This window comes from Nicotiana tabacum, chromosome 19 (assembly GCF_000715075.1).
Source record: "Nicotiana tabacum cultivar K326 chromosome 19, ASM71507v2, whole genome shotgun sequence".
Lineage (NCBI taxonomy): Eukaryota > Viridiplantae > Streptophyta > Magnoliopsida > Solanales > Solanaceae > Nicotiana > Nicotiana tabacum.
In genome coordinates, this window is record NC_134098.1 from 98,180,436 (window position 1) to 98,193,633 (window position 13,198).

At 43.6% G+C, this 13,198-nt stretch overlaps 1 protein-coding gene across 1 annotated transcript in view; it reads left to right on the forward strand.

Moving 5' to 3' along the window:
- Positions 1–11,663: 11,663 nt before the first annotated feature.
- The window catches only part of LOC107798819 (uncharacterized), a 28,765-nt gene continuing 27,230 nt past the window's right edge, over positions 11,664–13,198 (forward strand). Inside the window, exon 1 of the mRNA XM_075238238.1 lies at positions 11,664–11,993. Coding sequence (XP_075094339.1) covers positions 11,778–11,993 — 216 coding nt within the window. The 5' untranslated portion in view covers positions 11,664–11,777. The remainder of the gene's footprint in view (positions 11,994–13,198) is intronic.

Below are 13,198 nucleotides of genomic sequence, written 5' to 3' on the forward strand. Positions count from 1 at the left end.
TAGCCGAGGCCTTGTTGCCGGCATTATCATTGTACTCTTCTTTATCTATAGAGGCTCTGTAGACATAGTGTGGGTTGTGTATTAGTGCTGGGGAAGACAAAATATGTTATGTTGTGATTGTATTACTTGTCCATTGAGACTTTAAAAATGATGAAGCTATTGGAAATGAATTGCTATTGTAGACGTGAACACCATTTTGTCTAATTAATGAAAATAGGTATTATCTCCATTTGTGGATGAGTTTGGGTAGAATGAAATCTAACAGGCTTGCTCAGTCGGGTTCACTCGGTTGAGTGCCGGTCGCGCTCCTCGGTTTTGGGGCGTGACACCGAGGTCGAGCATCGTTGGCAGAACTACAACGGCTAGTTTTTGAAATAGGATATTAAAGAGAATATTCTCTAAATAGGAGAAAAGGGGAAGGGAAGGGGGTATGTAATATTCATTGTGATATGAGTAGACTTTACAGAAAGATTCTCTCTCTTGTAAAGATACAAAGACTACCTTTTTATCAAGATTCTTGCCCATATTATTCCACACTTTTCCATCAGATCCGAGAATAGTTCGAACAAATCTTGGATTTATCTGTCATTCATCATTGTCAGGAGGAACATTCGTCCGACCATCCTTTTTTGGGTGAATCATTCCTCCTTTTTACTTTAATGCCATTTGTTGTTATTTATTGCTAGTTACACCTCCATCAATGCCCATACTTTATGAATATTTTGTGCTTATCATTGTCGACATTTCACTGGATTTGTCCCATCTCACACACGTTCTCAAGATTCGCATCTAGAGTTTTTATCATTAACTAGATTTAACCCATTACTACATAAATTTAATAGTTTAGCCGAAAGTTATACTTTTTGGCGTCATCTGTGGGAATTATCTAGTTAACTCTTTTAGTTTCTTCTAGATCTACAACTCACACTCGTCACTAACATAAAAAAACAAAAACTTTTTTCTCTCTGCATACATAAATTTAATATGGCGGGTAACAGAGAAGAAAGAACGAGAATAATGAGTGACCTCCCAACCAACCTCATGAACATCATCCATGAGAGCTCTGAAGCAGTGGACGAGGACACAATGCCCAATGCCTCCCCCAGGCGATGTGGGTCACCCCCTCCCCACTGCAGCACCACAAAATTTCTTGGTAAGACAGCCTCCACATCCGCGGTAGAGGAGGCGTCGCCAGCAATAAAGAAGCTCCTTGAGGCCTGGCTAACTGATACGCTGACCAGCGTCCTCCATAAGCCTGTTCGGGATACGGCCACAGAAAATGCAAGAACTTGTGTTATACCTCCAGTGGACGAGCAACATGATCAACTTCCTCCTCCTTCCGCAACGACATGAATAACTCACAATGTTGTTAGCAATGCAGGTGACGACGCTCTCACGGCCGTTCTAAAAAGGATGGAAGAAATGGAAAATGAGAACAAGCTACTTCGGGACCAAATGAGAGAACACCAAGAAAAGGGTCTATAAAATACCGGACGCTCCTAAACTCTTACCGAAGAGAGATGTCAGTCGGTTTGTAGAGCAGTCGTATAGCGATGATGTCGCCCCATATGCCATACCAAAGGCATTTAAAATGCCGCCCTACCTAAAAATATATGTCGACACGACCAACCTTGAGGACCATGTGACCCACTACGTCACCGCTGTAAAAGGCAACGACCTCGCCAAAGAACAAGTATCCTCCATTTTGCTGAAAATTTTCGGCGAGACCCTCACTGGAGGAGCATTAACATGGTATTCGCAGCTGCCCGCGCGTTCCATCGAAATATTCGAAGAAATGTCCGACAAATTCGTAACAGTCCATGATGGGGCCAAAGAGGTAGAGGCGAGAGTAAACGACATATTCGCCATCAAACAGTTGTCGGGAGAGGTATTAAGGGACTTCCTCACCCGATTCAACCGAGTAAGAATGACCTTACCGAATGTATCGAAAGGGATGGCCATTGTAGCTTTTCCAAAATAGGTTGAGCAGAAATGGTTCAAGAGCAACAAGAAAGTTATTGAGTCGGCTTATGAAGTACCCCCCAACAACTTGGAACGAAATACATAATGCATATTACGTCGAAGTCCGAGCAGAAGAGGATGACCTCAATGGGCCAACCCATCGACTGACTTCGGTGCAAGCAGAATCCAGGAAAGATCAAAGAAATGATGTCAGAAGAGATCTCGCGGCCTCACGGCCTCGCGACCTAACCGGGAACGACATCTCCCATATGTCATAACCACCGCCGCATCTTTATCCCGCCATGAAGAGCGCCCACCCCGATCAAGAATATGGACTCACCGGAATGAGAGAGTATTACCCCTTTTATTATCCGCTCACAAATTTTGTGTGTCACCTACAGAGGTAATCTACGCCTTAGAGAAGCTCGTACCGAAGGTGAAGTGGCCGCAAAAGATGAGGTCAGACCCAAATACCAGAAAATCACACGCCCTCTGCGAATTCCATCAAGAGTGAGGACACAAAACTGAAGACTGCATTGCCCTCAGACGAAGTTCACCACAGAGGGCGACGCCTCCATCAACAGTGTGAAGTTCACCACAACCCACAAGCTCAAAGGGTCGATCACACACGAACAGTATGATGGACTCGAAGAAAGTATCATCTTCGATAAGTCAGATACCGACGGTTTGGTTTTCCCTCACTATGATGCTCTTGTTATCACTTTACGAATTTTAGATACTTATGTGAGACGAATTATGGTAGACGATGGGAGCGGTGCATGCATTATCCATCCTCGGGTACTTGCACAAATAAAACTCGAGGATAAGATAGTGTCGCGCTGCATCACACTAACATGCTTTAGCAATGTTGTTGAGCGAACATCCAGCGAGATCACAGTCCCCGTCCTAGCGGATGGCATTACTCTGGAAACTACATTCTACATCATAGACCAGGACACATCATACAACGTCATAATAGGGCGACCATGGATATACACCATGAGTGTTATCCCCTCCAACTTGTACCAAGTCATCAAATTCCCAACTCCATGGGGAATATTTAGTATACGAGGGGAGCAAAGCACATCCCAGGAATGCTACCGCATCGCCTTAGACTGTACGGCCACCCAACAAACAAAGGATAAAGAAAAAGAGGCATATCAGTCAACATAGTCGAGGTCGGTATGCAATGACAGCGAGGACGTCATCAAAGACCCCGATATGGTCGAAGCCGCAGGATCGACCATAGAGGACCTCGACCCCGTTCAGTTAAACAACAACGACCACAACAAGAAAGCTTACATTGGCTGCAAACTCCAGGAACCGGGTAAATTTCGTGAATTTTTAACTGCTAATGCGAACTTGTTAGCTTTTAGTCATGCAGATATGCTAGGTATCCCAAAGGATATCGCCACGCAAAAATTGAACGTCAATCGACTCTACCCCCTGGTGAGGCAAGTTAGGCATAAATTCTACTCCGTAATTAATGACGCAGTACAGGAAGAAGTGGAAAAATTATTGGACAATAGCCCCGTCAGGGAGTCGAAGTACCCCCAATAGGTTGCCAACGCAGTCATGGTGAAAAAGAAGAACGACAAATGGCAGATGTGCATAGATTTCACTGACTTGAACAAAGCTTGCCCCAAGGATTCATTTCCATTGCCACGTATCGACCAACTCATCGACGCAACGTCCGAGCACAAGCTACTAAACTTCTTGGATGCCTACTCGGGCTATAATCAAATCCTCATGGAGGAAGAGGACCAGGAAAAAACCACCTTCATCCCCTACCAGGGACGTATTACTACAGGGTCATGCCCTTCGGACTGAAAAATGCGGGGGCAACTTACCAAAGGTTGGTAACGAAGATGTTTAAAGATCAACTCGGTAAAACGATAGAATTCTACATACACGACATGCTTGATAAATCCAAAAGGAAATAAGATCACATCGACCACTTGAGAGAAGCCTTTGGCATACTTAATCAATACGACATGAAACTGAACCCCGAAAAATATGCGTTCGGCGTGGCCTCAGGAAAATTCTTGGGTTTCCTAGTGTCGCAACGAGATATCGAGGTCAATACCAATCAAATCAAGTCAATCGAAGGGATACCATAACACTTGACCACCAAAAATCAGGTCCAGAGGTTGACTGGATGTATCGCCGCCCTTTCGAGGTTCATTTCACGATCCTTCGATAGGTGCCATAAGTTCTTCAGCGTACTAAAAAGGGAGAACGACCTCCAATGTACCCTCGAGTGTGTCCAAGCCCTGAAGGAGTTAAAGGTGTACTTATCATCACCATCGTTACTTTCAAAACCAGAATCTGGACAACCCCTCCTCGTCTATCTCACCATGTCCGAAGTAGTTGTGAGTGTGGTCCTGGTCCAAGAAAATAAAGGTACGCAATCCCCCATCTATTACATTAGCAAAACACTAGTCGACGCCGAGACAAGATACCCCCATCTCGAAAAATGGCTCTGGCCTTAGTCGTAGCTTCACGAAAGCTTAGACCATATTTCCAATGACACCTCATCTCGGTCGTCATGACTTTCCCTTTAAGAAGCATTTTGCATAAACCCGAGCTATCGGGCAGGTTGGCCAAATGAGCCATCGAGCTGAGCGAGCATGATATTACATATCGATCGCGAACGTCGATAAAGTCACAGGTCCTCGCAGACTCCGTCACCGACTTCAGTGCAAAAATAATGCCCAAAGTCGAAAAAGAAGCCGTCCACGCTTCTCCCCAAACACAAGACCTCTGGGTACTGTACACTGATGGCGCGTCTAACGCGTCAGGGTATGGGCTGGGACTCGTACTCGAAGTTCCAACATGCAAAGTGATTCGCCAGTCCATAAGATGCCCAGACATGATTAACAACGAGGCTGAGTATGAGGCCTTAATTGCAGGACTAAGACTAGCACTCAAATACGGGGCGAAACAGCTAAAACTGCTCTACGATTCTCAACTCGTGGTCAACCAAGTCACAGGGAATTTCCAAATCAAGGATCAAAGGTTACAAAAGTATCATACCGAAATCTGCAAGTTGCTACCCGAGTTCGACGAATGTCAACTCGACCAGATCCCCTGAGCACAGAATACCGAGGCGGACGGCCTCGCTAAATTAGCCGTAACCACCAAAAACATTGCAACCGTAGAAAGAAATATAGTCCACCTCCTCAACTCATCGATAGATCAAATCGAGGTAAGAACCATAAACCTGACTTGGGCCTAGCACAACCGTATTGTTACATATATGCAGGATGGCGTACTCCTCAATGATAAAAAAAGAGGCCAAGAAACTGAGAATGCAAGCAGCCAGATATAACATCATTCATAACGACCTGTACAAGAGGACGTATGGCGGCCATCTGGCGAAATGCTTAGGCTCGAATAAGACGCGGCGCGTCCTTGAAGAAATACACGAAGGCCACTGTGGAGCTCACTCCGTCAATCGAGCTTTGGTCAGATGCCTCATAAGGGCAGGGTATTTCTGGCCCACCATGAAAAATGAGGCCGCGGATTTCGTAAAAAATACGAGCAATGCCAGAAGTATGCCCTAATGATCCACTAAGCAGGCGAACACCTACACTTAGTGACTTCCCCTTGGTCGTTCATCAAATGGGGAATGCACATCGTGGTCCCCCTCCCGGTAGGACGAGGTAACGTACGATTTCTTTTGGTTATAACTGACTATTTCTCTAAATGGGTAGAAACAGGAGCATTCGCCCAAATATGCAAACATGAAGTGATCACCTTTATATGGAAAAATATCATATGTCTTTTCGGTCTCCCCAAAGAGATCAGCTGCGACAACGGACCCCAGCTTGCAGGAAAAAAGTCATAGAGTTTTTTGAAAAATGGTACATCAAAAGAATACTCTCAACGCCATACCACCCCGCGGGCAACGAGCAAGTGGAATCCTCCAACAAGTAGATATTGAACATCATGAAGAAGAAACTCGAGGACGCCAAAGGATTGTGGCCGAAAATATTACCAGAAGTACTCTGGACCTACCGAACAATGCCAAAGACGAGCACAGGAGAAATGCCATACTCGTTAGTCTATGGGACTGATGCGGTAATACCGGTCGAAGTCGGGGACTACGTGCTCAAAGCCAAAACATAAGCAAGCAAAGACTCGCGGGAAAGCAAACTAGGAACAAACTGGGACGGGACCTACAAAATCACGGAAAAAGCAAACAAAGGGTCATTCCATCTAGAAATAATGGAAGGAAAGTGACTACCAAACAACTAGAATATTACACACCTCAAGTACTTCAACTTTTAAAAGATGGTGTCCCCAAAATCGTATTCTTTTTTCTCTCACTTGAGTTTTATCCCAATTAGGTTTTCTCGAGGAGGTTTTTAACGAGGCGATGAAGGGGTCACTTCAGGATTGAAGTACGCACAGACAAAGGCACTGGACGGCTAGTTTATTGCTCGACCTCTCAATACTTTGCCAAGTCGGCCAATGAAGGGACTAGATAGACTGGGACTGGGACTGGGATTGAAATGCCTGCCAGCGCCCGAAAAATATGTAAATTTCTCCAAGTGTATGAACAAAGCACAAATACATGAAGTTTATTTCTATTCTCTCCAAGCATAGGTTACATTCGACCTCGTTCGAATCAACATATAATCGGCCCTCGGCCATAACTAAGCATATGTTACATTCGACCTCGTTCGAATCAACACCTAATCGGCACGTGGCCATAACTAAAGCATAGGTTACATTTGACCTCGTTCGAATTAACGCCTAATCGACCCTCAGCCATAACTAAGTATAGGTTACATTTGACCTCGTTCGAATCAACACGTGGTCGGCCCTCGGCCATAAATAAACATACGATATGTTCGACCTCGTTTGAACTAACGTCCACCGTCCCTGTCCATGTTTCGACCTCATTCGACCCCGCTCGAGCTAAATTATTACGACCAAGAAAACCAAGGCAACCAAGCAACGAAATCAAAAAGCATACAAACCCAAATAGAAGAAAAAAATATCAGGTACAAATAACGAAATTGGTATTTCATACTTAGAATATATTTTTTATAGAGGCTCGAGAATACGCCCACCAAAAAGCGCACAAGTTTGTGGCAACACAAAAGAAGGAAAAGAAAAGCTACTAATCTTCGCCTGGCCCAGCCGCACCATTAGCCTGATCGTCCAGACCATTGTCATCCACCCCTTCACCATCACCATCGCCATCAGGATACTCATCTTCATACCAGGCGTCCTCTTTAATCCGGTCTACGCCCGCATCCCCCTCGTCGTCATCGGCCTCCGGTGTAGCAGGATCGTAGCCACATGCGACTCGAGCTTCACGTGCCTTAACATGAGCATCCTCGAAGACGGCTTCCGAAATGGTTCTCGCCTTTATCAAATATCTGAATATATCCAGCTGGGCCTCGGCGTGAATCCACTCCTCGTATAAAATCTCGAGGAACATTAGGGAAGTTAGAAACATGGGAAGAGGATGGTCGAGCTAATAATTATGCCTTCTCGGCCTCTAGAGCGGCGACTCGATCACAAAGTCCAGAAGCCTTTTTTTTGAATTCTCCAATCCGTTCATCAAGTCTTTCTTCTTTGAGTCTGGCCGTATCCAAGGCATTCTCTCGCTCGGATCGGAGAACACAGATGACGATTTACAAAGCCTCTATCTTTCTCATAGCCCCCGATCGAGCTAACTCCGCCTTCTCGAGATTCGCTACCTTCTCAGTGACCTCGCCCCTTAAAGCACCGGCTTTGAATTCACACTCCTCGAGCTCGGTGCGCAACGAGAGCACCTGGGCTTGGAGATCGCCGCACTAGGCTTCAACCCCTCTACTAACCTCCAGTTCCTCCTCTTTGTCCCTTAGCGACCCCTTGAGAACACTGTATTTTTCGATGACCTTCACCAGCTCATCTTCTTTTTCGTTCAGCTCGTCTCAAGAGCTCGAAAGTTTCCGTCTTAGCCAAAAGCCTACAAATCTCGCGATACTTACCGCAGTACTCGCGGTATTTTCTCTCCAACTTCAGAAAAATAGCCTTACGCCTATCCTCTCTTCGGGCGCTTTCAATCTCCAAAATCACAGTCTGAAAGAAAGAGGAAAAGAAAATTAAGAGTAAGAACAAAACAAACTCTGAACTTGACAAACAAAAATGAGAGGGATCGAAAAGCTTACCCTAAGAGCGAGGCCGGCTATGCTTCTAGATAAGGTAGCATCCTTCAGCTTTTCGAGAGTTTTACCCTCCACATTTGAATAGAGGAGACCAAGAGAAGGGACCACGTCCTCCGTGTTGACCAATAAATCTCGATCCATGGGGATTGCAATAGTCCGCGTGGACCCCTCCAACATTACTTCGAGTCGGGTAAATCCCTCCCCCAGCATCCTCACCTCATCAGCATCCACATCAGAGCCCATCTCGTAACCATCATCAGCTACACACTTTTCTTTTATGTCAGCCATTAAATAAGGGTCCTCGACCGGTCGCGAGGCCGATGACTCATCCCGTCGCAAGTTATCAAGGACTCTCGCCGACGGCCCTTCAGCTTGCATCGTGGTTTTAGGAAGAGGCATACCCTCTGCGGCTTCAGTCGATGGCATAACCACGGACAATAACTTGGCGTCATCTTCAAGATCTATGGTCACCGTTTCTCAGATGACAAAATCGCTCGTCACTGAATCCACCGCCCGAACAACCCCTTCGCCGACGTCCACCGACCTCCTCTTGTGGGGAACCAAATTACCACCACTCGCCGACGGTTCCTCTTCCTCTTCCTCGTCCACTAGATGAAGCAAAGAAGAAGTTAAAAACTCCGCTGTCGATATATCTGCGGGAACAGAAGAAAACGGTACGGAAGCAACAATAGGTATGGTCGACGAACAAGTAGACCTTGCCGCAGCAGAAGAACGAACAGAGGCAGATGACCGAGCAGGCCTAGCCGCAGTCACAGCAGGAACATACTCCAAAGAAGAAGCAGTTTTCCTCTTGCAAAACGCATGAGGAGGAGCCCCCGGCCTCCTCGAAGACCCCCGAACTGAAAAAGAATAAGTTTCTCAACACCAATAATGAACTATAGCATGCAAGCAACCATGTGGTCAAAAGAGAACTAAAAATAATAGACGAACTCACCGGCTAAGGAAGAAGCAGGCCCGGACCTCTTGAGAAAGACCGGCCACTCACCAATCCCTACCGTGTGAGGCAGAATCCGGCCAACCTAGTCAGAAATATCCCCGACCAAAGGAGGAGGTGCGGCTTTGGCTGTACAAGGAAGAGAGAATGTTAGAACCTACGACTAGAAACAAGCAAATCAAATACCTTTCAAAAAAGACGGGCACTTACGAGCGCGATTCCAGGTTTTAGGAAAGCCGTCCGTGTTGGCTACCACGTCCCCGGTTCTGACGAAGAAGTAGTTGAGCCAGAACTGACGATTCGCTTTATCCTCCATCTTCACCTCCAAGCATTTACCTCCTCGGTGGCGAAGATGCAACATCGTCCCCCTATAAAAGCTAGGGGTGAAGAGATGCATCCGGTGGCGGAGTATGATCTCGACTCCGGCCAACTCGACAAATTTTGAGAGCATCCTAATAAGCTTGTAAATGTACGGAGAGAATTGGGTCGGGCAGACATCATAATAGTGGCAAAATTCCTCCGCCAATGGGAGAAGGGGGAGAGTATAGCCGACCTAGAAAGGATACGCGTAAAATGCACAATATCCGGGACGGTGAATTTGCACCACATCGCGCCGTGCTGGGATCAGATCGATGTGGGCAGGGATATTGAATTTTACCCTAAGCTCGGCCAGATCGGCCTCTCCCATCGCTGACTCCGAGATTTCAGGCTCACCCTCAGATGCCTTCGAGAAATCGAACCTAACTTTCTCACTACGAGGGATTATTTCCTCCACCGTAGGAAAGTTCTCTTCCTCTATGGCGACAAAACCCTATCAGCGTGAGGGGGTATAAGCACCGCCAAAGGGACATGATCAATTTCCATACCAGAATCAGAGGATACATTAGTCATGTTGATTAAGGGAAGATGTTCGAGCAAGGAAATGTTAGAAGCAGCGAGAATCACTAAAACCAGTAAGAAATTTCAAACAATAGAAGAAGAAGAAGGTACAGAGTTTTTTTTGGATGCAAGAGGTTTTGTAAAGGTTGGAACATTACCCACACACCCCAATTTATAAAAATTCAGGCATCGAAACCAATGAATTAATCCATCATTACCTGACACTATAACCGAAATGGCAGATTCAATCAGAAGGCGCGCGCGAAACGAAGCAATGTATCGCGAAATTGCATCACAATGACGCTTGTCGCCATGACGTCATCCTGATTCGTGGGACATATGACCCAGAAAGTACGGCTCACAAAGGGACACGCTGCCAACTCATCCCAATCATCACTACTCGTTCATACCGTCTAAATACTTCGATCACGTTACACAATATCCGCTCATCGAGCCCACTAAGGCCGACCTCAATAAGCGGAGGAACTAACTATATAGATCAAAATCTGCCTTAAAATATATAGGGTAATGCATCATTAAGGAAAGAATCAGTTTAGGTCGGTCAAGGAACAACGAGGTTTGTGGTAAAGATGACAACAATGGCCGAGGTCGAGCATCGTTGGCAGAATTGCAACGACTAGTTTTTGAAATAGGATATTAAATATTCTCTGCACTTGTACTATTAGGGTTTGTTAGAGACATGTCTCAAATAAATAGGGGAAAAAAGGGATGGGGGTATGTAATATTCATTGTGATAAGACCAGACTTTACAGAAAGATTCTCTCTCTTGTAAAGATATAAAGACTACCTTTTTATTAAGATTCTTGCCCATATTATTCCACGCTTTTTTACCGGATCCGAGAATAGTTCCAACAAATCTTGGATTTATCTGTCATTCATCATTGTTAGGAGTAACATTCGTCCGACCATCCTTTATTGGGTGAATCATTCCTCATATTTACTTTAATGTCATTTGTTATTATTTTGTTGCTAGTTAAACCTCCATCACTATCCATACTTTATGAACATTTTGTGCTTATCATTGTCGACACTTCACTGGATATGTCCCATCTCACACACGTTCTCAAGATTCACATCTAAAGTTATTATCATTAACTAGATTTAACCCATTACTACATAAATTTAATAGTTTAGCCGAAAGTTATACTTTTTGGTCAAACAATTAGAACATTCTAACCCTAATTAGAAACACATTGTTTGTTAAAATACTCAGAAAAACAGTTTATATAGTTGGAACCTAAAAAGAACATATGGAATTGTGAGTATAATAGTTGGAAAATGATAAGCAATCGTTTAATTATATACAGACCGTAATCACACCTTAACTAAAACTAATTCGTCAACGTACTAGTTAAATTAATTCTAAATTCTGGAATATGTATTTGGATAAGTTCTAAACGTTTTTTTTAGGAAATCAACTACGAACAAAAGCTTATTTTATTTAATAATCCAATACTTTTACATTCAATCACTAATAAAAGTTTGAAAACCAAGACCAAAATGCTAATAGAAGTATATCTTTCAAATCATAAACAGCAAAGCTCATTCTCGTTTGCTGTTTTTACCTCATTCGAGATCATTTTCCTCAAAAAAAAAAAAAAAGCAAAAGAAAACCAATCCATATAATTTTTTATTTTTTTTATAAAATACGCTGAGAGAAATATATAAACTTATAAAGCGAATGTACACAACACTCAACGTGCATCGAGCTGCAGCTTCGTACTGAATTGATAACACTTGGCTTGAAAATTTCGGTTTAAGAACTCCCTTTTCGAGATTCAAAGCATTCAACAATGGATTCAATGCTTCCGATTGCGATTGTATCGGTGATTATCGGAACCGTGATTGCTTTTCTGGTGTTCGGAAACTATTTCCAGAAGAGGAAATCGGAGGTTGAATCTATCGCCCAGCCGGAGACAATTCAGAAGGCTTCGAGGCCTCAGCAATCTCAGAAGAACACTTTGAAGAAATCGCAAGGCAAATCTCATTCTCACACCGCCGATCATAAGGTATAAATGATCCCTTACATTTACTATATATATACACACACAAAAGTTCTCTCTTTTTTTCCTGGCTCTAGGGTTCGTTGATGTTCTTTATTACTAAATTATTTAAAATATTTATTGTTTTGAAATGATTCAAGTGATACAAGCCATGAGATGTAACCATATGATTAATTTGAAACTTACTTACCAAACCTTTTCTGAGTAGTTTTTTTTTTCTGGATAAGTAACAAACTTATATTCAAGTAACTTCCCTAGCACTAAGACAGCGTTGGACTAGTAGCAGCCAAGAAGTACAAAGATGTTGTATCTTGTATGGATTTGATAAAGTCTTAACTTCTTACGAGTAGTTGAAGGTTTTATTGCTGAATATCCGCAAAGATCAATTAGGGGCATTTCGCTGGGGAAAAAGCATAAAAAACTTAGCTTATCAATGCGTAGTTAGAGATCCGGAACCCGGATTTGAAGCTTATGGGTTCGAGATTATAGTTCTTTTAAGTGTGGGTACTAAATTAATAATTTATACATACTCAATGGATTTTTAAGATAACAAGGTTTGGACCAAAGCAATTGAGTTTGGCCGAACCCGTAGCTGACTCACTAGCACAGCCCCTGTTAGAGATTGGCAAATTCCTAATAACAGTTTTAGGAATATGCTGACCGTCTAATAAGTAACTAAAAGCCAAACCTACCGTCCTTGGCGAGCTCTTAATTTTGTGAATACTGCAATAGGAAGCTTACTGTGATGTGTTAACCAAAAAGTCAAAGCTTTCATGGCATTCTCTTGGATATTGTTTCATCTCCCTGCAAAGGAACCATTGCACCTTATATAGGTTAGAATCATTAGAGTTGGAGACCCCAAGAGTGGTATGGTAAATTTGAGTTAGCTTCCTTTTATTGCTTCACGTTGCTACATTCTGTTTTTGCCTTTTACAGCTTCACTTTGCTGTGATAGGTCACTTCTTTTCAACACTTTGAATAAATAACTTACTTTTGTTACTCATTGATCACGCCCAACTATGCCTTCTAGGAGGTCTAGCGGTCGTTGCAAATATAATCCGGTTTACAAGTCCGGAGTCGAATCCCACAGGGAAATAACGTGCCAATAACAACTAATAGTTTTGCACGAATTCAAGTAATCAACCTTTAGAAAGATTATATAACAATTTGAGAGTTTACTAACTAAGATCAAAGTAATTAAAATGCAGTAA